This window comes from Salvelinus namaycush, chromosome 9 (genome assembly GCF_016432855.1).
Source record: "Salvelinus namaycush isolate Seneca chromosome 9, SaNama_1.0, whole genome shotgun sequence".
NCBI classification, from domain to species: domain Eukaryota; kingdom Metazoa; phylum Chordata; class Actinopteri; order Salmoniformes; family Salmonidae; genus Salvelinus; species Salvelinus namaycush.
The window spans coordinates 31889386-31916576 of NC_052315.1; the positions used below are offsets into that span (position 1 = coordinate 31889386).

Sequence of the window (27191 nt, forward strand, 5' to 3'; positions counted from 1 at the left end):
CGGGCTGAAAAATGTATGGAACTGAATAGGGCATTTCTATGTCAAAGGTATACAGGTAGTTCCATGGTAAAACCTTTTTTTTCTGAGCTTTCTTATACTTCTCAGATATAGGACAGACATTTCAAGACATACTTCCTTTTGATAAAAAAATGTACTCTCAGTTTTTCCGTGTATGAAACAGTTATTCAATGCATTTCTATGGGCCAATAGGCCCAAGGCCAAATTCAATGTTGCATCAAATCATTTAAAATAAATATATATTGATTTTATACCTACCAGGGGTCCTCAAATTCAAAATCAAAAAGCTACATTTTTCTTGGTATGACCATCTTAAAACAATTCCATATGTTAGGTTAGTAGTAGTCTCGCGTTGGCATACCTCCAAAGTCACATCGCTGTCACTCCTCTCTTGAATGGCAAAACCAGTTTGAATGGTCCGCTGGCTCCCAGCAGCAAGATTTTGATTGGATGGTGCAGGAGCAGATGCGGTCAAAGTAGTGGAATGGGGTAGTGGGTTTTAGGTTATTTGGAAGTTGGAGTGTAAGGTTAGTTGGAAGTTTTTTTCTATTTATTTTTTTCTCACCTTTTCCCATTTTGTGTCACAAAGTATAATCGATATATATAATAGTCAAATTGGGGGGGTTAAATTCCAAAGAAGAAGAAGAATGATGTCTGTTGTTGCTATGTCCATCACTGTTTTCAGACCAGGAAGGACACATGTTACCATATGCTAGTTTGCAACATTGCAGAAAAAAAACGTAATTCTGTTTTGTCAGAAGTGTGCTCTACAGACAAAATCGATGGGGTTTTAATCTACGATTTCCCTGCCATCCTCAACATAGATTAAAATAATCCTCAAGCACTGTTGCAGACTGGCCTCTGATTGGTGCCTCCAAATCACTAAATGCGCCCCTGTGTGTGCAAATAATTATCAGGTAGAACAGCTAACCAGTAGGCTCCGGACCTCGCGGGTAAGAGTTGAATACCCCTGCCCTAGTGAGTAATCCCAACCCCACTTTTACTTTGGCACCTAGAATAGTGAACTTTTATTGTGAAAAATTCCGAAACGCCGTGCCCCGGAACTACTTTTTAGTGTTAATGACGAGACGCTAGCATTTTCCATTCGTACATTCCGGACGCTAACAGCAATGTGTATTTTTTTATTAGCTTAGCTAATTATTATTTTAACATAAGTAACCCAGTTGTAGCAGTGAATGGCCATATAGCGTCGGATAGTGAATATTAGCCACATCTACCCGGTCTTTGAGAGGATAACCTTCCCGTCATGTTTGGGAGAGAGGCGGAGGTCAGGCGCGCGGGCTGTCAACAATGTCCAGCTGAAAAAACGCTACTGGGTCCCCAACTTTCTCGTAAGTCATAGTCCTGGTAACGACACTCAATGACGTCTAATAACATAGATAGCCAACTTGCTTAATATGTTAGCTACCTATGCTGTTTGTAACAGATGTCAATTTTGTGGGGCGACCCAGTCGCACAGACATAGCTATCTACGCATGTCACTGTCAACTGCAATGCCGTAATGCTAGCTAACTTGTAGCTAGCTACTGGTAGGCTGGACACATGAACATGTGTGCGTTCTTTTCTGATAAAAACTAGTTCATTGCATCCACCATGGAGCCCAGTTTCATAATATTACCATATGTCCCAGCTATTACCATATGTCCCATTACCATATGTCCCATAGTTTGAAGTAATCATTAAAAAACAGGCATTATGTAGGGTATTTTTCACCCTATTTAGGGCATTGAGTTAATAAAGCCGCATACAAACTTTTTTGCTTTGAGTCAGGCAGCTCCAAAATGCAGGTAATTTCTGTGGGGGAGCCAGTGGAAGATACAGAGCGAAGGGGTTGGTAATGTTCTCTAGTTGCTCCTTGATTGGCTCAGTGTTCTGTCACTCAATGGGGACACTACTTCACTGCCAAATCTCAGGGTAGAGCTCGAAAATTCAAGTCCCTTGGGTGCTGCCATAGAGTTGTATTAGAAGTGCCCATCCAAGAAGGCTCAAGGTCATTGGCCACAGATAAAATTACTTCAAATCACGTTATATCTACAGTAGCTTTGATTAGACTGGTCTGAGGCACTGCATCTCAGTGCAAGAGGCGTCACTACAGTTCCTGGTTCGAATCCAGGCTGTATCACATCCGGCCATGATTGGGAGTCCCATAGGGCGGCGCACAGTTGGCCCAGTGTCGTCTGGGTTTGACCGGGGTAGACTGTCATTGTAAATAAGAATTTGTTCTTAACTGACTTGCCTTGTTAAATAAAGGTTACACCAGACCACACTGACCCAAAAGTAATTTTGTTGGCATTTACGTATGTCCCCATTACCAGTAAAACATAATCAAAACCTATTTATTTCACTTACTTGCTGTTTCGTTGTTCATTTGTTTAGTCGTTTCATTCTCATCCAGGATTTATATGGAACGCTGTTTGGGTCTTTGCATGTCAAAAAAGATACATGTCAAATAACACTATTTGACCAATCAGGACCTGAATATGACTTCACGTCACATAATAATTTAACACGTTCATCATTTTTTTACGTAGTTATTACACATTGATTACACTCACTCGTATTTCATATGTCACAACGATTCATCGGTACGTATGCTATGATGCTGGTGAAGTTGTCTCGCACACCTACAGTGCTGGTCATAATAAAAGCTAGCTAGCTCATGGATGCAAACAATGTTCTTCCCCAAAAACATAGCAAAACGACCTCTGTTTCAGTAGCTAGCTAGCTATATAGCTATGTGTCATCATCTAAAATAACCCTAATTTATAAGACGGTTCCTATTTGATTAATGGTGGTCGAACACATTTATGTGAAGCTAGCCACAATAAGGATTAGTCACAATAGTGGACTATGTGGTTAGCCTTCAAAATAAAGTATGTCTTTGACAGTGATGTAAATGAATATTTAAAGTAGAATTATGCCATAATTGAATGGATCATCAACAAAAGACAATAATGAGATAATTTGACAAATCTGTTGAAATCAGTCTGGATGTATTATACTTTAAAATTGCGTTGGGGGCTGTACAGCCTTGCCTATGGATTGTGGATCAATGACATGGGGTATCAGTCTACTCAGTGACACCCAGAGAACATTAGCATCGTAGCTCTTATTGCGGGACTCTGAAACAACTGTGAATTGAGCCACCTTTATTGTCAAACTATGTGTATTGAACACTATTCCTGAGGAAAAACAATACTGCGTGGATGTTTTGGAGTCTGGTAACTCTGAGGAGGACGTTGGGAAATAATTGCTTGGGTATTGAGTAGACCCATTTCATTGATCCCCAATCCTTAGGTAAAGCTGTACAGTGCAATATGAATCTCAATACACACACTAGGCTGACTGGTGAGGGGATTTCACACAGTCACAGTCTGGCGATAAGAGCTACAACGCTAATATTTGTGTGAACCTTCACAGTTGTGTTCTGTTAGTGTTACCGAGTAGACTGATACCCCATTCCATTGCTTCACAGTCCAACCTTGTTTAACATGATCTAGTCTAAATATGGCATGATTCCACCAATTGTAACCTTCTGCATCACTTTCAAAGAGGCACTTCTTTTTTCTTTTTTTTAATACTTTGTTTTTATTGTAGGAACACAAAGAAAGTACAAATAAAGTGAAATAAAAGAACAAAAATGATCTGGCAGTTACAGTGCACTTCATACCTTTATCATCATATTAGTTACATTAGCATCTTTGAATTAGACCTTTTCCAAGTATGAAACCCATTTCTCCCAGTATTCCTGACCTCTCTCCTGTTGAGTTCTTAAAGCAAAGGTCATACGCTCCATGTGGGGTGTTTCTTCTACAATGTCTATCCATTGTGTCACTGTGGGAGGGTCTTTTTGTAGCCATTTCCTAGTGATAGCCTTTTTACTGGCTGCCAGTAGGACCTTCAAGAGGTACTTTTCTCTATTGTGTAAGTTATCTGGTATTTCACCCATGTACAAAGAAATGAATGTTTGTTCTATGTCAAATCCCATTATTTTTCCAATGTTAGATCTTATTTCTCCCCAGTAAGTTTCGATTGCGGGGCAGGACCAAAAGATATGAGAGTGGTCCGCCCTCAATAGACCGCATTCTCTCCAACAAGGGTGTGGTGAGCCAGTCTGTTTTGATTTCAGTTTAGGTGTTATGAAGAAACGTATAACATTCTTCCAACAGAATTCTCTCCATGACCTTGAGTTGGTGGAGCTTTGTTGAGTCTCTAATATGTTCAACCATGTTTCATCAGTTATTTCAATGTTAAGTTCCTCCTCCCATTTCTTTTTAATATAGTTTGTAGAATGTTTCTTTGAGGATTGAATACCCAAGTAGAGATTTGAAATCGTTTTTTTGTTACTCCCCAAGTTGTATGCGTTAGTGAATACTTGGATTAATTTTGGAGGTGCTCGAGGGTCAGTCACTTTTATCTCCCTTAAGAAATAGTGTCGGACTTGTAGGTATCTGTAAAAATCTTGTTTATCCAAGCCATGTTTTTTTACTTAAGTCCTGGAAGTTATCTAGGTTCCCATTCCTTATAATTGTACTGAATGATGTGATGCCTTTCTGCGTCCATTGTTTAAATCTGCTGTCCTGAGTTGCAGGGATGAAGCTGGGGTCGTATGCGGGCCAACTCAGCAGTTTGATCTCTCTGTCTAAATTATTTTGCTTAACTACCCTAAACCATGTCTTCAGAGAGAAATTAATCCACTGATTTTGTCTATTGTATATTTCTTTTACCATGTCCTTATTTCCCAAAACTGACTGTATGGGTATCCCTGTCAAAGTAGTCTCGATGTCTTTCCATTTGGATTCGTATTCTGAATTGCACCAACAAACCAGGGGTCTCAATTGGGCTGACACATAATAATCTTTTAGGTTTGGTAAGGCCATACCCCCACAGTTTTTTGGTAATTGTAATGTTGTATATCTAGTTCTTGGTCTCTTACTGTTCCAGATAAACCTTGATATCCGTTTATCCCATTCCCTAAACTGTTTAGGTGGGATTTCTATGGGCAGTGATTGGAACAAATACAATAACCTCGGCAGGATGTTCATTTTGATTGTTTCAATTCTACTACTAAGATCTAAGGGAAGTGAGTTCCACCTGTCTAGGTCATCATATATTTTCTTGTTGATGTGATCGTAATTCATGCAATAAAGTTTGGGTGTATCTTTTGGTAGGTATACTCCAAGATATTTAATGGATGAAGAGGTCCAGGTGAAGTTATACCTATTCTTCAGCTCTTCCTGTGGGGTATAATTATATACTAGGGCTTGGGTCTTGTGTACGTTAAGCACATACCCTGAATATGTTCCAAATGTTTGTAGAACATCCATCAATCTAGGTACGCTTGAGCCTGGGTCTTTAAGGAATAACAGAACGTCATCCGCATACATGCATATCTTATGTTCACTGTCTCTTATTGTTATTCCCTCTAAGGTTGGGTCCTGTCTTATTGCCTGTGCTAATGGTTCGAGGTACAAGGAGAAGAGCGTGGGTGAAAGATTACAGGAAAGAGGCACTTCTGTTTTGAAGTCCAACCTGCAAATTCCAGTATTTTGCCTAATCCTTATTGTGGCTAGCTTCACAACACATAACCCGTTCCGGTCTAGCCTCACTAGCCAGATGAAGCTAGCAGGCTGCTTATAATGTCAGCTTTGGGCAACAGAGTTACGTAGCTGGCTAGCTATTTATTTTCATGAACTGAAGTTCAATTTCAATAGGAAAACAACAAGTGGTTACCTAGCTAATACTTACTCACAAGGATTCCTAAATCATTGCTAAGAATAATGAAAATTACTGCAGTTTCTACTGGTCATTGTTTTCAGGCTGGTTGTACTGGTGCTAGCTAGGTACCAAGCTAAAGCTAGCTAGCTACCCCAGAAGTTGCGGTCAAACAAATAATGCTTTATTATCAACACGGTATTGTAAACACATCGTTCGTGGCCGGTGTTTGCTTGTTTGCAGACATTTTGTACAACTTTGACAGTGCTACTGATAGTAGTGGTGGCGCTTGGCTTGCACGTACAAATTCAGAACACACAACATTCTTTAATAGAACTGTGTTATTATTCAAGTTAAAAGCTTATTTAATGCTTCAAATAGTGTTATTTGACGTGCATCTTTTTTGACACGCAAAGACCCAAACGGCGTTCCATAGTATGTTGTGAAGCTAATAGCAGTGACGCTATTACTGTGTAACTCCTGTAGGGCAACATCTTAAAAATAGCTCACTTGGTAGTGTGTACCGGTGCTCGACCAGTTACGAAAGCCCACATCACCCACAGAGATTGGTTTATTGTCAAGGGCAATGAATTCCATTTTCTTAGAGTTAATGGATTTTGCCTTTGAGTTGTCTCGCTGAAATTTCCTTACTCGTTCAAATGACTGCTCAACTTGTTGACTGCTCGATCCACACAGCATACATTATGGGCTAGGTTAGGAATGCTGTGTTGCATGTGTAGCGCAAAATTTTACGTGGCGTCATTACGTCATGTACCTACGTTGTATATGTATGCATGTCAGCGTTGACATCGGTTTTGCACATCGGCGTTACACTAGACATCGGGCCGATACCGATGTTGGCATTTATTGCTAATATTGTCCGTTTCCGATATGTTCACCAATTATATCGTGCATCCCTAGAACAAATTCTTATTTCCAATGACGGCCTAACCCGGACGACGCTGGACCAATTGTGCGCCATCCTATGGGACTCCCGATCACGGCCGGTTGTGATACAGCCTGGGATCACTAGCCTGCTATTCAGTGGAGTGGCTGTGTGGTCCCAATTCTGGGTTTAAGGGTCTCTTTTCCAAGCTTAAAATGATTAACATTCAACATTGGCCATGCTGTCAATCCAGCATGATTTCTGTCGCGCTCAAAATAACTAACTCGGAACTGGGATCTTTTATGTCAGCTTATGAAACATAGGACCAACACTTTACATGTTGTTTTATATTTTTGTTCAGTATAAATAAAGCCTAATATTGCGTAAGCTGTTTTTAGCATATGAGTGCTGAAGGTGCCACGCCGCCGGGCACAGCGCGCGAGCGAATTAATATTTTTGCAGGAATTTCCTAGCGAATGATTTTGCCGAAGATTGTTTCTCCGCCGGTGCTCCGCACCGCTGATATTGCCTGGGGGTTGTTAGGCATGCAACATTACTTGTAGATCAATATGTCAACCGTTACATGCTTAGTTCGATACTGAAGGAGAGGACACATCAGTTGTCACTTAAAACTTCTTCTGGCTGCAAGCCCGAGGTCGGTACACTTATGACAACAGCCAGCTCAAGTGCAGGGCGCGAAATTCAAAATATATTTTTTAGAAATATTTAACTTTCATACATTAACAAGTCCAATACAGCATTTGAAAGATAAACATCTTGTGAATACAGCCAACATGTCCGATTTTTAAAATGTTTTACAGCGGAAACACCACGTATATTTATGTTAGCTCACCACCAAATACAAAAAAGGACAGACATTTTTCACAGCACAGGTAGCATGCACAAAACCAACCTAACTAACCAAGAACCAACCAAACTAACCAAGAAACAACTTCATCAGATGACAGTCTTATAACATGTTATTCAATAAATCTATGTTTTGTTCGAAAAATGTGCATATTTGAGCTATAAATCAGTTTTACATTGTAGCTACCATCACAGCTACCGTCAGAAATGGCACCGAAGCAGCCAGAGTAATTACAGACACCAACGTGAAATACCTAAATACTCATCATAAAACATTTCTGAAAAATACATGGTGTACAGCAAATGAAAGACAGGCATCTTGTGATTCCAGCCAATATTTCCGATTTCTTAAGTGTTTTACAGCGAAAACACAATATAGCATTATATTAGCTTACCACAATAGCCAGAAACACAAGCCATTCCCCAGCAGCAAAAGTTAGCGATCGTAACAAACCAGCAAAATATATATAATTTTTGACTAACCTTGATAAGCTTCATCAGATGACAGTCCTATAACATCAGGTTATACATACACTTATGTTTTGTTCGAAAATGTGCATATTTAGAGCTGAAATCAGTGGTTATACATTGTGCTAACGTAGCATCTTTTTCCCAGAATGTGCGGATATTTTTATGACACTCAACTATTCTGACCAAATAACTATTCATAAACGTTACTAAAAAATACATGTTGTATAGGAAATGATAGATACACTAGTTCTTAATGCAATCGCCGTGTTAGAATTCTAAAAATAACTTCATTACGATATGCAGTTTACGTTATGGCGAGAGCGTGCCCAAAATCTGGGCGCAAACTACTAGTACAACATGTTCGACAGATATATGAAATAGCATCATAAAATGGGTCCTACTTTTGACGATCTTCCATCAGAATGTTGTACAAGGGGTCCTTTGTCCAGAACAATCGTTGTTTGGATTTAGAATGTCCTCTTCTCCAGTCAATTAGCACGGAAAGCTAGCAAAGTAGCGCGAAGCTCTCCTTCCTGAACAAAGGCACACAACGCAACACGCCTAACGTCCCGAATAAATTTCAATAATCTAATAAAACTATATTGAAAAAACATACTTTACGATGATATTGTCACATGTATCAAATAAAATCAAAGCCGGAGATATTAGTCGTCTATAACGACAGCTTATCAGAAGGCAAAACCAGGTCCCTTCACGCGCTCTCCAGAAAACAGGAAACTGGTGACACGTCATACAAAGAGCTTTTATTCGACCTCAGATCATGTTATACACTCCATTTCTTCTCTCACTGCCTGTCGACATCTAGTGGAAGACGTATGAAGTGCATGTATTCTAATAAATATCAAGGACATTTATAGGCAGGCCCTAGAACAGAGCATCGATTTCAGATTTTCCACTTCCTGTCAGGAAGTTTGCTGCAAAATGAGTTCTGTTTTACTCACAGATATAATTCAAACGGTTTTAGAAACTAGAGAGTGTTTTCTATCCAATAGTAATAATAATATGCATATTGTACGAGCAAGAATTGAGTACGAGGCCGTTTGAAATGGGCACCTTTTATCCAGGCTACTCAATACTGCCCCTGCAGGCCAAACAGGTTAAGATTAGGTATTTTCGGAAGGTAGAAGGAAAGTAATATGAGCAAAACGTTAATATGAGCAAAACAATTCATAACGTTTGAACCTGTTGATGCATGCTTCATTTAGATAGATTTTGGGCTCTGTGGACCGATGCAGTCACTTAAACATTTTAATCAGGGACCGATGTGTATAGGTGAATCGTTACATCTCTAGCGTATACCAAGCTTTTTATTTTCAAAGTATTTTACCTTTAATTCAGCTCGTTGCGACCCTGCAGAAATAACTTCAAAGACGACGACGACCACAAAATATAAAGTTCTCAAAGGTTGTTACGCGAAACCTGTACTGCTGTCAACAGAGCTTGGTGCCTATTATCGGATGTATTAGCTTACGGAATCTAAACCTTTGGATATTATCTTAATGATATGTTAGACATAGACCCCACTGAACAATTCACAACATTAATAATCATATTTGTCTTGGTAAAATGTTTTATAACATAAGGAAGTGATATGTCATCACCAAAGCGCCTTTTCACCCATTCTGAGCGGAGTGTGTGGACACCCTACTTATCGGTCTTAAAGGGTGGGTAGCATAAACTTAACTACATGTAACATATAGTTTTGCATTAGTATACAAGTCAAAAGTCCCAATGCAAAGTTACAAATGAAATAAAATGTTATGTCAATGTAAATAGCCTGGTGGCCATTTGATTAATTGTTCAGCAGTCTTATGGCTTGGAGGTAGAAGCTGTTAAGGAGCCTTTTTCGTCTTGGACTTGGCGCTCCGGTACCGCTTGCCATGCGGAGGCAGAGAGAAAATGGTCTATGACTTGGGCGACTGGAGTCTCTGACAATTTTATGGGCTTTCCTCTGACACCACCTATTATGTAGGTCCTGGATGGCAGGAAGCTTGGCCCCAGTGATGTATTGGGCCGTACGCACTACCCTCGGTAGCGCCTTATGGTCAGATGCCGAGCAGTTGCCATACCAGGCGGTGATGCGGTCAGGATGCTGTTGATGGTGCAGCTGTAGACATTTTTTGAAGATCTGGGGGACTCATGCCAAATCTTTTCAGTCTCCTGAGGGGCAAAATGTTTTGTCTTGGTGTGTTTGGACCATGATAGTTCGTTGGTGATGTGGACACCAAGGAACTTAACTCTCGACCCGCTCCACTACAGCGACGGTGATGTTAATGGGGGCTTGTTCGGCCCGCCTTTTCCTGTAGTCCACGATCAGCTCCTTTGTCTTGCTCACACTGAGGGAGAGGTTGGTGATCAGTGATCAGGCCTACCACTGTTGTGTCTAGAGGTTGATCGATTAATCGGCATGGCCGATTTAAAGTTTTCATAACAATCGGTAATCGTCATTTTTGGGCGCCGATTACATTGCAATCCACGAGGAGACTGCGTGGCAGGCTGACCGCCTGTTACGCGAGTGCAGCAAGTAGCCTAGGTAAGTTGCTGGCTAGCATTAAACTTATCTTATAAAAAAACTATCTTAACATAATCACTAGTTAACTACACATGGTTTATGATATTACTAGTTTAACTAGCTTGTCCTGCGTTGCATATAATCAATGCAGTTCCTGTTAATTTATCATCGAATCACAGCCTACTTCATCTTCGCGAACAAAAGCGCATTTGCGAAGAAAGCACAATCGTTGCACCAATGTACCTAACCATAAACATAAATGCCTTTCTTAAAATCAATACACAAGTATGTATTTTTAAACCTGCATATTAGGTTAAAAAAAGTTAATGTTAGCAGGCAATATTAACCAGAGAAATTGTGTCACTTCTCTTGCGTTCAGTGCAAGCAGAGTCAGGGTATATGCAGCGCTTTGGGCCGCCTGGCTCGTTGCGATCTGTGTGAAGACCATTTCTTCCTAACAAAGACCGTAATTAATTTGCCTGAATTTTACATAATTATGACATAACATTGAAGGTTGTGCAATGTAACAGCAATATTTAGACTTAGGGTTGCCACCCGTTCAATAAAATATGGAACGGTTCCGTATTTCACTGAAAGAATAAACGTTTTGTTTTCGAAATTATAGTTTCCGGTTTTTACCATAGTAATGACCTAAGGCTCGTATTTCTGTGTGTTTATTATAATTAAGTCTATGATTTGATATTTGAGAGAGCAGTCTGACTGAGCGGTGATAGGCAGGAGCAGGCTCGTAAGCATTCATTCAAACAGCACTTTCCTGCGTTTGCCAGCAAATCTTCGCAATGCTTGAAGCACAGCGCTGTTTATGACTTCAAGCCTATCAACTCCCGAGATTAGGCTGGCAATACTTTAGTGCCTATAAGAACATCCAATAGTCAAAGGTATATGAAATACAAATGGTATAGAGAGAAATAGTCGACGTGTCATAATAACTACAACCTAAAACTTCTTAACTGGGAATATTGAAGACTCATGTTAAAAGGAACCACCAGCTTTCATATGTTCTGAGCGAGGAACTTAAACGTTAGCTGTTTTACATGGCACATATTGCTCTTTTACTTTCTTCTCCAACACTGTGGTTTTGCATTATTTAAACCAAATTGAACATGTTTCATTATTTATTTGAGACTAAATTGATTTTATTTCTGTATTCTATTAAGTTAAAATAAGTGTTCATTCAGTATTGTTGTAATTGTCATTATTATTAAAAAAAAAAAAAAAAATATATATATATATATATATATATATATATATATATATATATATATATAGTCCCAGGGTCCTTAGCTTAGTGATGAGCTTCCTGGGCACTATGGTGTTGAACGCTGAGCTGTAGTCAATGAACAGCATACTCCCATAGGTGTTCCTTTTGTCCAGGTGGGAAAGGGCAGTGTGGAGTGCAATTGAGATTGCATCATCTGTGGATCTGTTGGGTTGGAATGCGAATTGGAGTGGGTCTAGGGTATCAGGGAGGGTGCTGTTAATGTAATTCATGACCAGCCTTTCAAAGCACTTCATAGCTACCTACGTGAGTGCTACAGGGTGGTAATCATTTAGGCAGATTACCTTCACTTCCTTGGTCTGCTTGAAAGAAGTAGGTATTACAGACTCGGTCAGGGAGAGGTTGAAAATGTCAGTGAAGACACTTACCAGTTGGTCAGCACATGCTCGGAGTATACGTCCTGGTAATCTGTCTGGCCACGTGGCTTTGTGAATGTTGACCTGTTTAAAGGTCTTGCTCACATCGGCTACCGAGAGTGTTATCACACAGTCGTCCAGAACAGCTGGTGCTCTCGTGCATGCTTCAGTGTTGCTTGCCTCGAAGCGAGCATAATAGGCATTTAGCTCGTCTGGTAGGCTCGCGTCACTGGGCAGTTCGTGGCTGGCTTTCCCTTTGTAGTCCTTAATAGTTTTCAAGCCTTGCCACATCCGACAAACGTCAGAGCTGGTGTAGTAGGATTCAATCTTAATCCTGTATTGAAGTTTTGCTTGTTTTATGGTTTGTCTGAGGGCATAGCAGGATTTCTTATAAGCGTCCAGATTGGTTGCAGATGTTGCCTGTAATCCATGGCTTCTGGTTGGGATATGTACTTACGGTCATTGAGGGGACAACGTCATCGATGCACTTATTGATGAAGCCGATGACTGAGGTGGTATACTCATCAATGCCATTGGATGAATCCCGGGAACATATTCCAGTCTGTGCTATCAAAACAGTCCTGTAGCATAGCATCCACGTCATCTGACCACTTCCGTATTGTGAGAGTCACTGGTACTTCCTGCTTTAGTTTAAGCTTGTGAGCAGGAATCAGGAGGATAGAATTATGGTCAGATTTGCCAAATGCAGGGCGGGGGAGAGCTTTGTATGCATATCTATGTGTGGAGTAAAGGTGGTCTAGAGTTTTATTTTTTTTATTTTTTCTCTGGTTGCACATGTGACATGCTGGTAAAACTGATTTAAGTTTGCCTGCATTAAAGTCCCCAGCCACTAGGAGCGCCGCTTCTGGATGAGCATTTTCTTGTTTGCTTATGGCCTTATAGAGTTGGTTGAGTGTGGTCTTAGTGCCAGCATTGGTTTGTGGTGGTAAATAGACGGCTACGAATAATATAGATAGTGTGGTCTACACCTTATCGTAAGGTACTCTACCTCAGGTGAGCAATACCTTGAGACTTCTTTACTCCTCACTTTTCGAGTTATTCCTACTCTTTAACTGTCAGCAACCTATGTCACATGACCACGTGCCCATGTCAGTGCCAAACAGGACTGTCAGCGTTCTTAGTAGCACAACTGCAGTGTGACCTTAGGTTTGTTAGCTCATTAATTAATTCATCTTTTATCATTGTCTGATGAATACAGGTAAACAGTACACGTGTTGGCATTTTAATAATGGAAGAGATGGAGACCCGTGCACTGTCGAAAAAAAGAATAAATCCAAAACTGGGACTTGAATGCAAAATAAGATGTTTATTAAAATGTCATGGTGCCCATCAAATCATCTTTCATTTATGCACTGTGTAAACACTTCTTTGACAGTGTGCGGGTCTCCATCTCTTCCAGTATTCTTATTTTGACTCCTACGCACCTGGAACAGACACTTCAGTAATAAGGATCTTAAAAGAGTGCAGACGTCCTCTTACTTAGGCATTATAATAATGAAATTATTTACCTTTTAATTCTTGCATCTGCAGGTTAAGACAAAGCTGAATCATGCCGGGGAAGCTGAAAGCTAAGATTGTGGCAGGGCGCCACTTACCTGTCATGGACAGAGCCAGCGACCTCACTGATGCCTTTGTAGAGGTGAGCATCCTGAAAAAACATCAGGTCAACGTAATCCTACAACCATTTCAACACGTACAGTATATACTGTGTTCCAGTGCTGCAGTCCTAGCCTTGTTGTGTTTTTCATTGATGTTCTTACAGGTCAAGTTTGGCAACACAACTTTCAAAACGGACGTCTTCCCCAAGTCACTTAACCCACAGTGGAACTCAGAGTGGTTCAAATTTGAGGTAAAATGTCTGGATATGGCTTGACTTATTTCTCTGTGAAATTAGTTGCAGGAGGTATTTGTGAATGGCATTGGATTACAGTGTAAATATGCTACAGTCAACATGATAGTCCTGTATCCTTGTTTCCTCAACTTTGTCACCCTTCCTGTAGGTGGATGATGAGGACTTGCAGGATGAGCCGTTACAAATCACAGTGTTGGACCATGACACTTACAGTGCCAACGATGCAATAGGGAAGGTCTACATTGACATCGACCCTCTGCTCTCCTGCGAGGCTGCTACTGTCATCTCTGGATGGTTCCCCATCTACGACACTATACACGGTGCGTTTTTTATAGGGTCATTCTATTTGATTTCATTCACTTTCTGACTAACCCCTTTTGATTTGTATGAAACATTCAATATATATTTGCCCATGGTCAGAAAGTGACTTTTTTCACCTCATTGCCAAAACATTCAGAAGATGGAGGTTCTCTAAGTTGACCCATTTTGCACACCATACCATGAGACATCCAGTTCTTCATCACTGGAACATTTTTACGGATGAGTTTGATATAATTTAAAAGCTTATACATAAAAAATAAATAATAATCTTGTATGGAAAGTTTCGTTCAAATCAAAAGTCAAAAAGTGATCACAGTCAAATGGAACGATCTTGTAGAATTCCCTATCTACCATGCTATACACTGAGTCTGTTATATAGTTCCCCATCTGACACTAATGATGTCAGTCATATACTTCCCCATCAAAAGGTGCATTGCCACAGTTGGACTTGTTAGATATAGAGCCAGGCCTCTAAAGGAACACACAGTTCTCTGTGTAACAGCCTGTAAATGCATGTTGTTGCTCTGCTGTAAAAAAAAACTGCCTTACTAAAAGCTGTTCTTTAACTGTGTCCGTTGGGTCATGATGATGTAGTTCCTGTCTTCCTGGTGTCAGAGAGGACAGTAACGTGTTATTTAAGAGTTGGTGTTTCTAGGTTTAGATGCTGTTTCTGACTGGTAGTAATGTTTCTGTTGATCTCCTCTCTTGTAGGTATCAGAGGGGAGATTAATGTTCTGGTGAAGGTGGACCTCTTCAATGACCTGAACCGCTTCAGACAGTCCTCTTGCGGTGTCAAATTCTTCTGCAGTGAGTCTGGTTCGCTATGGGGCTGTACTATAGTAGAGATGAGGTCTAGTCACAAGAAATTACGATAATGTGTGTGTTTATGCACGTCTCTGTGTGTTAGCAACGTCTATCCCGAGGTGTTACCGCGTGGCGCTGGTCCATGGCTTTGTTGAGGAGCTGGTGGTGAACGAGGACCCAGAGTACCAGTGGATTGACCGCATCAGAACCCCCAGAGCTTCTAACGAGGCCCGACAGAGACTCATCTCTCTCATGTCTGGTACATAACACCACTATCAAACACTCTATATATACACTCCCCTGTGTTTTTATTTGTTCAGTGAAGCTAAAATGTTTAATTGGTCTCTATACTCCAGCATTTTGGGAATGAGATCAAATGTTTTATGAGGCGACAGTACAGGAATGTCACCTTTTTATTTGAGGATATTTTCGTGTCTTCAGAAAGTATTCATACCCCTTGACTTATTCCACATTTTGTTGTGTTACAGCCTGAATTCAAAATTGATTACATTTATTCTCACCCATCTACCTCACCCACTCACCCACAATGACCAAGTGAAAACATGTTTTTGGGACTTTTTGCTAATTTATTGAAAATCCTGTATCCTGTTTCCATTGATCATCCTTGATGTTTCTACAACTTGATTGGATTCCACCTGTGGTAAATTCAATTGATTGGACATGATTTGGAAAGGCACACATCTTCCAGAAGGACAACCATCTCTGCAGCACTCCACCAATCAGGCCTTTGTGGTAGAGTGGCCAGACGAAAGCCACTCCTCAGTAGAATGCACATGACGGCCTGCTTGGAGTTTGCCAAAAGGCACTTAAAGGATTCTCTGGTCTGATGAAACAAAGGTTGAACTCTTTGGCCTGAATGCCAAGCGTCACGTCTGGAGGAAACCTGGCACCATCCCTACGGTGAAACATGGTGGTGGAAGCATTATGCTGTGGGGATGTTTTTCAGCGGCATGGACTGTGAGACCAGTCAGGATCGAGGGAAAGATTAATGGAGCAAAGTACAGAGAGATCCTTGATGAAAACCTGCTCCAGAGCGCTCAGGATCTCAACCTGAGGCGAATGTTCACCTTCCAATAGGACAACGATCGTAAGCACACAGCCAAGACAAAGCAGGAGTGGCTTCGGGACAAGTCTCTGAATGTCCTTGAGTGGCCCAGCCAGAGCCCGGACTTGAACCTGATCGAACATCTCTGGAGAGACCTGAAGGACAGCCGTGCAGCGACACTCCCCATCCAACCTGACAGAGCTTGAGAGGATTTGCACAGAAGAATGGGAGAAACTCCCCAAATATAGGTGTGCCAAGCTTGTAGTGTCATACCCAAGAAGACTTTAATTGCTGCCAAAGGTGCTTCAACAAACCCAATAAAGGGTCTGAATACTTATGTAAATGTGATATTTCATTTTTATTTTTAACACATTTGCAAACATTTCTACAAACCTGTTTGTGCTTTATCATGGGGTATTGTGTGTAGATTGATAAGGGGAAAAAATAATTGAATCCATTGTAGAATAAGGCTGTAACAAAATGAGGAATAAGTCAAGTGGTCTCAATACTTTACAAATGCACTGTACGTCTCTTGTCTGAGCCGTTGAATTGCAACTCCACTTTGTCCCTGTTCTGTCGTTTTGCCAGTTTGATTGTCTCATGGAGGGCATAGCTGGACTGTTTGTACTCTTCCATGTTCTCAGTCACCTTGCCGTGGTTAAATGCTGTGGTTTGCACTTTAAGTTTTGCGCAAATTCTGCCGTCTATCCACAGGTTTTGGTTTGGATAAGTTAAAATCGTCACAGTGGGAACAACATCCTCTATGCACTTCCTGATGAACTCAGGCACCAAGTCTCTGTATACGTAAATACTATTCTGAGGCAACCCGGAACATATCCCAGTCCACTTTATCAAAACAATCTTGAAGCATATATTTTGATTGGACAGACCAACATTGAACAATACTTATCACGGGTACTTCCTGTTTAAATTTCTGCCTATAGGAAGGGAGGAGCAGAATGGAGGCGGGCCTTGTAGCCGACCCGGAGGGGCAGTAGCAATGGTCAAGAGTGCTCGATGAGCGGGTAGCACAGGAGATCTGTTGCTAAAATTTCCGTAGCGTTTTTCTCATATTTCCTTTATTAAGTCCCCAGCTACAATAAATATGGCCTCAGGATATACAGTTTCCAGTTTTCACATAGACCAGTGTAGTTCTTTGAGCGCCATCGTGGTGTCAGCTTGGGGGGAATATACACGGCCGTGACGATGGCCGAAGATGATTCTCTCGGGAGGTAACGCGGTTGGCATTTGATGGTGGGGTATTCCAGATCTGGATAACAAAAGGACTTGAGCTCCGGTACGGTACCAGAGTCACACCATGAGTAGTTAATCATGAAACGTACACCTCCACCTTAACTTCTTTCTGTCTGTATGATGTATGGAGAACCCCGCTGGCTGAATGGACAGGGACAGCATATCCGGAGTGAGCCATGATTCTGTGAAAGAGAATGTTATAGGGTTGGGCCGATATCCTGATAGTATGATTATCATACTGTTGCTGTACTATACCGTGGTATACGGTATTACCGAATGTGCACACAAGGGGTGCTATTTTTTTTTTTTTTTACACATAGAACAATTTAGGCAACAGGGATCTTGATCCAGGAGGTGATTTAATGTATCTGCTGTAACCAAGAAGCTTGATCTTGAAATCTAGCCACTTGGCAAGCAAATTAAATGCACAGATGGAGCCCTGAGCTAGATATAATTTATTTGACACATTTTAGATTTCTTATACTTATACTTAACTTATTGCTAGCTATAAGCAATGGTGTAGCACGCAGCTCCCGTGAGGCGGGGGTACCCCCAACCCCTCATACCATCGGTATTTCGAAATACCCCTTTACACGGTATAAACTGTATATTGCTCAAGCCTAGTATGTTAGTCCCTGATATCTCTCTGGAAGGAGATCCTCTCCCTGAGTTCGTCTACTTTATTGTCCAGGGACTGAACATTAGCGAGTAATATACTCAGAATCGGTGGATAATATGCACGCCTCCTGAGTCGGATGAAAAGCCCACTCTTTATTCCTCTTCTCCATCGACGGCGTCTTGTAGCAGCCCCAGTGATGAGTGGACTCCTTGGGGGAGTAAAACATTATAATTCAGGAGATTCACATTTCTAGTAAAAATGCTGGTGAGTGACCGTCGATCTAATATCCAAAAGTTATTTTCGGCTGTAGGTAATAATGCAAAAAATGTTCTGAGCAAATAGAAAAATGTATTCAAAGTTGGCTAGGAGCTAGAAACAGGGCGACCATGTCTGTCGGCGCCATCTTGTTGATCTCGCTCTCCGAGGCCAACGTGAGTAAGTTCTTTGATCAGGTCAACACTCGCAAGGCCGCGGGCCAGACGGTATCCCAGGGCGTTCTCAGAGCATGCACAGAACAGCTGGCAGGCATATTCACGGTCATTTTCAACTTCCACTTTCCCAGTTTGTAATCCCTACATGTCTTAAACTGACCACCATCATTCCTGTTTCCAAGAGGTCGAAGGCTTCATGCCATAACAACTACCGCTCTGTATTACTCACATCTGTAATCATGAAGTGCTTTGAAAGGCTAGTTATGGCACACATCAACTCCATCATCAAGCTTAGGACCTTGGGACTGAACATCTCCCTCTGCAACAGGATCCTGGACTTTGACAGGCCGAATCCAGGTGGTGAGAGTAGGCAACATCACCTCCGCCATGCTGACCCTCAACACCGGGGCCCCACAAGGGTGTGTACTTAGTCCCCTCCTGTACTCCCACGGCTGCGTAGCCATGCACGACACAACGGCGGTAGGCCTGATCACCGGCGACGATGAGACCGCCTACAGGGAGGTGGTCAGTGACCTGACAGTGTGGTGCCGGGACAACAACCACTCCCTCAACTTCAGTAAGACCAAGGAGCTGATCGTGGACTACAGGAAACGGGGGGGGTGAGTGAGCACGCTCCCATCCATATTGACAGGGCTGCAGTGGAGCGGGTCAAGAGCTTCAAGTTCCTCGGTGTCCAAATTACTAAGGACTTAAAATGGTTCACACACACAGTCATGAAGAAGGAGCGACAACGCCTCTTCCCCCTCAGGAGGTTGAAAATGTTTGGCATGAGCCCTCATATCCTCAAAATGTTATACTGCTGGGCCTCCCGGGTGGCGCAGTGGTCTAGGGCACTGCATCGCAGTGCTAACTGCGCCACCAGAGTCTCTGGGTTCGCGCCCAGGCTCTGTCGCAGCCGGCCGCGACCGGGAGGTCCGTGGGGCGACGCACAATTGGGCTATCGTCTTCCGGGTCAGGGTGGGTTTGGCCGGTAGGGATATCCTTGTCTCATCGCGCTCCAGCGACTCCTGTGGCGGGCCGGGCGCAGTGCGTGCTAACCAAGGGGGCCAGGTGCACGGTGTTTCCTCCGACACATTGGTGCGGCTGGCTTCCGGGTTGGAGGCGCGCTGTGTTAAAGAAGCAGTGCGGCTTGGTTGGGTTGTGCTTCGGAGGACGCATGGCTTTCGACCTTCGTCTCTCCCGAGCCCGTACGGGAGTTGTAGCGATGAGACAAGATAGTAATTACTAGCGATTGGATACCACGAAAATTGGGGAGAAAAGGGGATAAAAAAATAAATAATAAAAAAATAAAAAAATAAAAAAAATATTAATAAGAAAAAAAATACAAAATAAAAAATACAAAAGAAAAAAAATAAAAATAAAAATTGTTATACTGCGGCACCATTGAGAGCATCTTGATTGGCTGGATCGCTACTTGTTATGGCAACTGCACCACCCTCGATCGCATGGCGCTACAGAGAGTGTTGCGGACAGCCCAGTACATCACTGGGGCCGAGTTCCCTGCCATCCAGGACCTCTATATCAAGCGGTGTGAAAGGAAGGCCTGGAAGAATGACTCCAGCCACCCAAGTCATAGACTGTTACTCTGCTTCCGCAAGGCAAGCGGTACGGGTGGATCAAGTCTGACACCCAACAGGCTCCTGAACAGCTTCTATCCCCAAGCCATAAGACTGCTAAAAAGTTAACTAAATGGCTACATTGATTATTGGAGTTGACCCTTGTGGGTTAGTGTCTCTATGCAAACTCACATGACTCTACACTCACTCGCACGCGCGTATACGCACACACCTGATGCTCACACATAACATGCATACACATTTATACTGACTCTACACACACTCACGTACAATCATCATATACACTACTGCTACTCTGTTTATCATATGTCCTAATGCTTAGTCACCTTACCCCTATACATACTACATCAAAACCCAGGGAACATTCAAGGCCGTTATGAAGGCTACAACCGTCAGACTGTTGTAACTGATAATGCAGGTGCACAAGCAGGACACAGTCCCTACACATCACATAGGAGCAAAAACAATCTGCGTTTTGTGTGATGATGTAGGCTAATCTTTGTAGTTGCTGCCGTATTGTATCCATTAGTCAGAGTTGCTGAAAAAGAACACTACTACTTTGACTGCCTGTCTGCATCCTGCTTAGCCAATGTTTGCAATGTTGATAAAAAAATAACATTACATCCCTAATTAGACTGCATGTAACTCCCCACTTGAGTTTTGCATTGAGGCAAAAAACAATCTGCGAGTTTGTACAAACATGTTCATATTTTTTGTGTACAACATGTAGCCTAACTCCCCTCCTGAAAAAGGACCATGGAATCGCGCTTATGCTTAATTGCCTACTGAGGCATGGAAATTTGAAGGCTACACCAGACAAAGGCGTTCATTGCCGATCAAGGACAGGGAAGCGGCAGCGGAGCACTGAGCAGCAGCTACGTAAAATAAAATCCTGTGCAAGAACAGAAATCTCTGTATCCTTAGCCATGACAAATCAGGTTTCCAGAAAATCCAGAACCGCAGCCACTCCATTAAATTAAACCTTCTCTTCTTCTGTGTTTGTGTAGGTGAGCTGCAGCGGAAGATAGGTCTGAAAGTGTTGGAGATGGGTGGTAATGCGGTGGTGGGGTACCTGCAGTGCTTTGATCTGGAGGGAGAGTCAGGTCTGGTGGTCCGAGCCATCGGCACCGCCTGCACTCTGGACAAACTCAGCCCTGGGATGGCTCCCAACACCACCACACACACCAACACACACACACTCCCCAACACCGCCCCCGCATCCAATGCCTGCAACTCTCCTTCCAAGGACAGCAGAGAGTGAGTATTGAATAATCGCATGAGCATGGAGCCTGTGTGTGCATGCGAGAGAGGGAGAGAGTGTCTGTCTCCTGCTATTGTACTGACTCCTGTTTGTGTTTTTTTTAGCTCAACATTTTGGTCTGTTTTAGGGCAGGGCGGTATACTGTGTTTTACTATATACCGGTATTGATGCACGGACCGGTTTGGATTTTTTCTTTACCCTCTTATAATGGTATTTCAATACTTTGGTTGTTAAATGTGATACGGAAATCTGGGGCTTGTGATGTCAGTTTTTATAGTTTGCTCCGTTTGCTACTTGAGTCGTCTTTCACCTATCGTCCAGCTGCATGCTGCTTTCCACACCAAGCTCTGACCCCTGTCACATGAAAGAGCAGTTGCTCGACCACTGAGTCACAAGCACTTTTATGCTGTTCAGTCTGCATGGTCAGATAGATGCAACAAGATGTTGGTGACATGCTACTTTCCACAAGCGTTCTATAAGTACACTATTAGTTTGTGTATCTTACTGTGCTAGTTTGTAATTTCTTAGGGAGTTAGCCGCTAATGCTGATCACTAGTTAGTGGGCTAGCTAGCTTGCTAAATGTACTCAGTCAGAGCAAGCATGTTGTTTGTGCAACGGTATATTCTAAATCAAAGAAGAATAGGCAAAGCATAAATATGTTAGCTAGCTAGCTACATGAGGTAAGAAACCATGTAATGTAACATTACAATTATGGTCATCTGTCAATAATTCCTCCCTGGCTTATTCATTCGTTCAAACAACTATGTATTCATTGTGCTTCCCACTATATTCCAACTATTTAATTACAATAATAATTATATTTCCATGATTCCAACAGTTCACCAATTAACTAGTCTTAGATTCTTTGCCCGTATCATGCTGCCTTGCGTGGCACAGTGTGGAAATGCTGAAATTGATTAAATGTTTTTTAGTTTGAGGTTGGATTTAACAGTATGAAACAGAGTGGAGAAAGCCCCATTGAAATCACTTCATTTGTGTTGCCACCCTAATGTCATTAACCACTCATCAAGCATATAAAGTTATTTTATTATTCAAAAACATAAAATAGTCATACCGTAAAATAAATTGGAAAAAATATTGTGATATGATATTTTGGCTGTATTGCCCAGCCCTAGTGTTTGTGTATTATAATCATGTGACATGGCTACATTCCTTATCTGGGACATACACACAGCCCCCCTCCCTGTACAGCCTCCCTCTCTCTCTGTTCTCTACTGAGTTCTAGATGAGTTATATGTCTGAGGGCTGTGCATGAGCTTGTTACTGCTAGTGCACGGTCAGAGAGGAATGGAAAGGGAATGGATGGAGGGGAGGGATGAAAGGAGCTACAGCATGTAGGTGCATGTTAAAATGCAAAAGGAGGGGGTAGAGAACCTCATATTTTGTCTTGTCTTTTGTTGTACTCTATTTTTCTTTGCTGCAATGTTGTGGTGTGTTGTGTTTCTCTTCTTCTCTACCTTTGCTGCACACGGATTGGCTCTTCTCTTGCTGTGTGCGTTTGGATTCGTCCACTCTGTCCGTCTCTGCGTGGTGAATGGTTCAGGTCTCCCCTGGCCCACGGATGTCGCTCCACCCACAACAGCCCTGTCCACTCAACCTGCAGCTCTCAGAGACTGTCCCACTCCCAGAACTTCTCTGTCTCTGTCCCTACTCTGGTCTTCACTGGTACGGACAGAGAAAAAGAGGGAGAGTGAAGGAGGGAGGGAAAGAGGAAGGCTGATTCAGAGTGAGAAAGAGAGAGAAGGGGATTGAGGGAGAGAAATATTGTCCCAGAACTTCTGTGTTCCTACATGGGTCTTCACTGGTACATAGAGAGGGAGGGAGAGATTATTAAAGAGAGGTAAGGAGACAGAGGTAAAGGGGGGGAAAGGGAAAGCCAGAGCAAAAGAGCAAGGGACAGAGAAACGAGAGAGATAATTACCACCCCCTTCCTAAAATAAAAAGTAACCCAGAGAGCCCCTTCTTCCTTGCCATTAGATGAGAAGATGGTGACATCCACAGCCCCAAACTCTTCCTGTGTCCCCCTCAGCCAATCATAGAGCCCCTACAGGCAGAGCCACTCCCACTGTTAGACATTAGATACCCACCCAAGCAGATCCATCCCTTCCACCTTTCCTCAGCACCCCTCTTAGTCCAGTTTTAGTTTAGTCAACTTTATTTGTCTCCAAGGCGCAGTCACTCAGGAGCCTGTTGGGCTCAATTCCATTTCAATTCAGTCTATTCTGGAAGTGAATTGAAAATTCCACTACAAGAAACTGCTCATTCCTTTGGTGTTGTGTTGGTATGGCCCATGTTGTGTGTGTGTGTTTCTGCTGTGCTTTCCTCCTCAGTTGGATATATAGTATCTGTGTTTCTGTTTACCAGTGTTTTCCGTAGAATTTTTTTCAGCAGCGGTGGTAAAGTTTTTTTTCTGGATCAAAATGGTGCTTAAGTGGTGGGTGTTGCAAACGTGTGTTAGTGGGCGTGGCCAATGGTGCGGTCCCCGACCCAAGATTTTAGAAGCCCTCTTGGCCGCAGAGACAAACTGTTGCTGTTTTAAAGCAAATTTCCTGCAATTCTACACATTTTGCCATGGCTTGTGCCGTGTTCTTATGCTGAGTCACTTAAACATTATAACTAAATCAATGGGGGCCCCATGCCATGTAAATTTGGTAATTTAGTTTCTCCCTGACTGTTAGTTCTGAAAGATAATCTTATATATAAAAAAATATACTGAACAAAAATATCAACGAGGCCTCCCGAGTGGCGCAGTGGTCTAAGCCACTGCATCACAGTGCTAGCTGTGCCACTAGAGATTCTGGATTCGAGTACAGGCTCTGTCGCAGCCGGACGTGACCGGGAGACCCATGGGGCGGTGCACAATTGGCTAGGGGAGGGTTTGGCCGGCAGGGATGTCCTTGTCCCATCGCGCACTAGTGACTCCTGTGGCGGACCGGGCGCAGTGCACGCTGACACGGTCGCCGGGCTTGTTGCAGCTGGCTTCCAGCTTAAGTGGGCATTGTGTCAAGAAGCAGTGCGGCTTGGTTGGGTTGTGTTTCGGAAGACGCACGGCTCTCGACCTTCGCCTCTCCTGAGTCCGTACGGGAGTTGCAACGATGAGACAAGACTGTAACTACCAATTGGATCCCACGAAATTGGGGAGAAAAGGGGGTAAAATAAATGATTAAATATAAATATCAACGCTACATGTAAAGTGTTGGTCCCATGTTTCATCAGCTGAAATAACAGATCACAGAAATGTTACATATGCACAAAAAGCTTATTTCTCTCACATTTTGTGCACCAATTTGTATACATCCCTGTTAGTGAGTAATTCTCCTTTGACAAGATAATCCATCCACCTGAAAGATGTGGAATATCAAGAAACTGATTAAATGGCATGCTCGTTACACAGGTGAACCTTGTGCTGGGACCACTCGAAATGTTTAGTTTTGTCACACAACACAATGCCACAGATGTCTAAAGTTTTGAGAGGGCGTATTATGGCATGTTAACTGCAGGAATGTCCACCAGAGCTGTTGCCAGAGAATTGGATGTTTGTTTTAGAGAATTGGGCAGTACATCTTACTGGCCTCCGTAGACCAAGTGTAACTAGCCCAGGACCTCTACATCCGGCTTCTTCACCTGTGGGATCGTCTGAGACCAGCCACCTGGACAGCTGATGAAATTGTGGGTTTGCACAACTGAAGAATTTCTGCACAAACTGTCAAAAACAGTCTCAGGGAAGCTCATCTGCGTGCTTGTCCTCCTCACCATGATCTTGACCCAACTGCAGTTCGGTGTCGTAACAGACTTCAGTGGGCAAATGCTTCAATGGCAACTGGCACTCAGGAGAAGTGTGCTCTTCAAGGATAAAACCCGGTTTCAACTGTACCGTTGTGTGGGCGAGCGGTTTGCTGATGTGAACAGAATGCCTCATGGTGGCGGTGAGGTTATGGTATGGGCAGGCATTGAGCATGTTTGGAATGCTCTGGATCGACTCGAACGACGGCGTGTTCCAGTTCCCGTCAATATCCAGCAACTTTGCACAGCCATTGAAGAGGAGTGGGACAACATTCTACAGGCCGCAATCAACAACCTGATCAACTCTATGTGAAGGAGATGTGTCGCGCTGCATGAGGCAAATGGTGGTTGAACCAGATACTGACTGGTTTTCTGATCCACGCCCCTACTTTTAATTATTTTATTTTTTTAACCAACAGGTGTATATCTATATTCCCAGTCATCAAATTTTATTGGTCACATACACATAGGTTAGCAGATGTTAATGCGAGTGTAGCAAAATGCTTGTGCTTGTAGTTCCGACAGTGCAGAAATCCATAGATTAGGGCCTAATGAATTTATTTAAATTGACTGATTTCCTTATATGAACTTTAACTCCGTGACATTTGAAATTGTTGCATTTGTATTTTTGTTCAGTGTATATAGGTCCATTATCTTTCTAAACTTTATCTGGTTTTAGTCATTTAAGTTTACACTGAAAAGTTTACACCCCCCCCATTTTTAAAAATAAATTATATATATATAGACACACACACACACACACAGACAGACAGACAGACAGACAGACAGACAGACAGACAGACAGACAGACAGACAGACAGACAGACAGACAGACAGACAGACAGACACACACACACACACACACACACACACACACACACACACACACACACAGACACACAGACACACAGACACACAGACACACAGACACACAGACACAGAGTACCAGTCAAAAGTTTGTACACACCTACTCATTCAAGAGTTTTTCTTTATTTTTACTATTTTCTATATTGTAGAATAATAGTGGAGACATCAAAACAGTGAAATAACACATGGAATCATGTAGTCACCAAAAAAAGTGTTCAACAAATCAAAATATATTTTAGATTCTTCAAAGTAGCCACCCTTTGTCTTGATCCAGGCTGTATCACCACCGGCCGTGATTGGGAGTCCCATAGGGGGCGCACAATTGGCCCAGCGTCGTCTGGGTTTGGCCGGTGTAGGCCATTATTGTAAATAAGAATTGACTTGTCTAGGTTAAATAAAGGTTAAATTAAAAAAGAACAAAAATGTTCACATACTTGGCATTCTTTCAACCAGCTGCACCTGAAATGCTTTTCCCACAGTCTTGAAGGAGATCCCACATATGTTTTCCCTTGTCACTTATTCCAAACCATCTCAATTGGGTTGAGGTCAGATGATTGTGGAGGCCAGGTCATCTGATGCAGCACTCCATCACTCTCCTTCTTGGTCAAATTTCCCTTACACAGCCTGGAGGTGTGTTTGGGTCATTGTCCTGTTGAAAACAAATGATAGTCCCACTAAGCGCAAACCAGATGGGATGGCGTATCACTGCAGAATGCTGTTGTAGCCATGCTGGTTAAGTGTGCCTTGAATTCTAAATAAATCAGACAGTGTCACCAGCAAAGCACCATCACACTTCCTCCCCCCATGCATTACAGTGGGAAACACACATGCAGAGATCTTCCGTTCACCTACTCTGTGTCTCACCAAGACACGGCGGTTGGAACCTGAAGTCCAAATTTGAGTTTTTTTGGACCAAAGGACAGATTTCCACTGGTCTCATGTCCATATTGCTCGTGTTTCTTGGCCCAAGCCAGTCTCTTCTTATTATTGGTGTCCTTGTAGTAAACTCAGCAAAAAAAGAAACGTCCCTTTTTCAGGACCCTGTCTTTCAAAGATAATTTGTAAAAATCCATGCATTCCAGGTATGGAAAATGTATACCGTCAAGGAGGTGTGTAAACAAAACT

General features: G+C 42.4%; 1 protein-coding gene across 6 annotated transcripts in view; it reads left to right on the forward strand.

Annotated features, from left to right (window-relative positions):
* Window positions 1-1100: 1100 nt before the first annotated feature.
* Window positions 1101-27191, forward strand: part of LOC120053956 (C2 domain-containing protein 5-like) — a 55617-nt gene continuing 29526 nt past the window's right edge. For 5 of the 6 annotated variants that reach the window (XM_039001288.1, XM_039001289.1, XM_039001290.1 and 2 more), the window contains exons 1-7: window positions 1101-1370; window positions 13719-13827; window positions 13951-14037; window positions 14189-14360; window positions 15073-15168; window positions 15269-15424; window positions 21141-21390. In XM_039001288.1, coding sequence (XP_038857216.1) covers window positions 13738-13827; window positions 13951-14037; window positions 14189-14360; window positions 15073-15168; window positions 15269-15424; window positions 21141-21390 — 851 coding nt within the window. In that variant the 5' untranslated portion in view covers window positions 1101-1370; window positions 13719-13737. Of the gene's footprint in view, window positions 1371-13718; window positions 13828-13950; window positions 14038-14188; window positions 14361-15072; window positions 15169-15268; window positions 15425-21140; window positions 21391-27191 lie in introns of those variants that run through there. The other variant, XM_039001293.1, reaches the window with a different exon arrangement.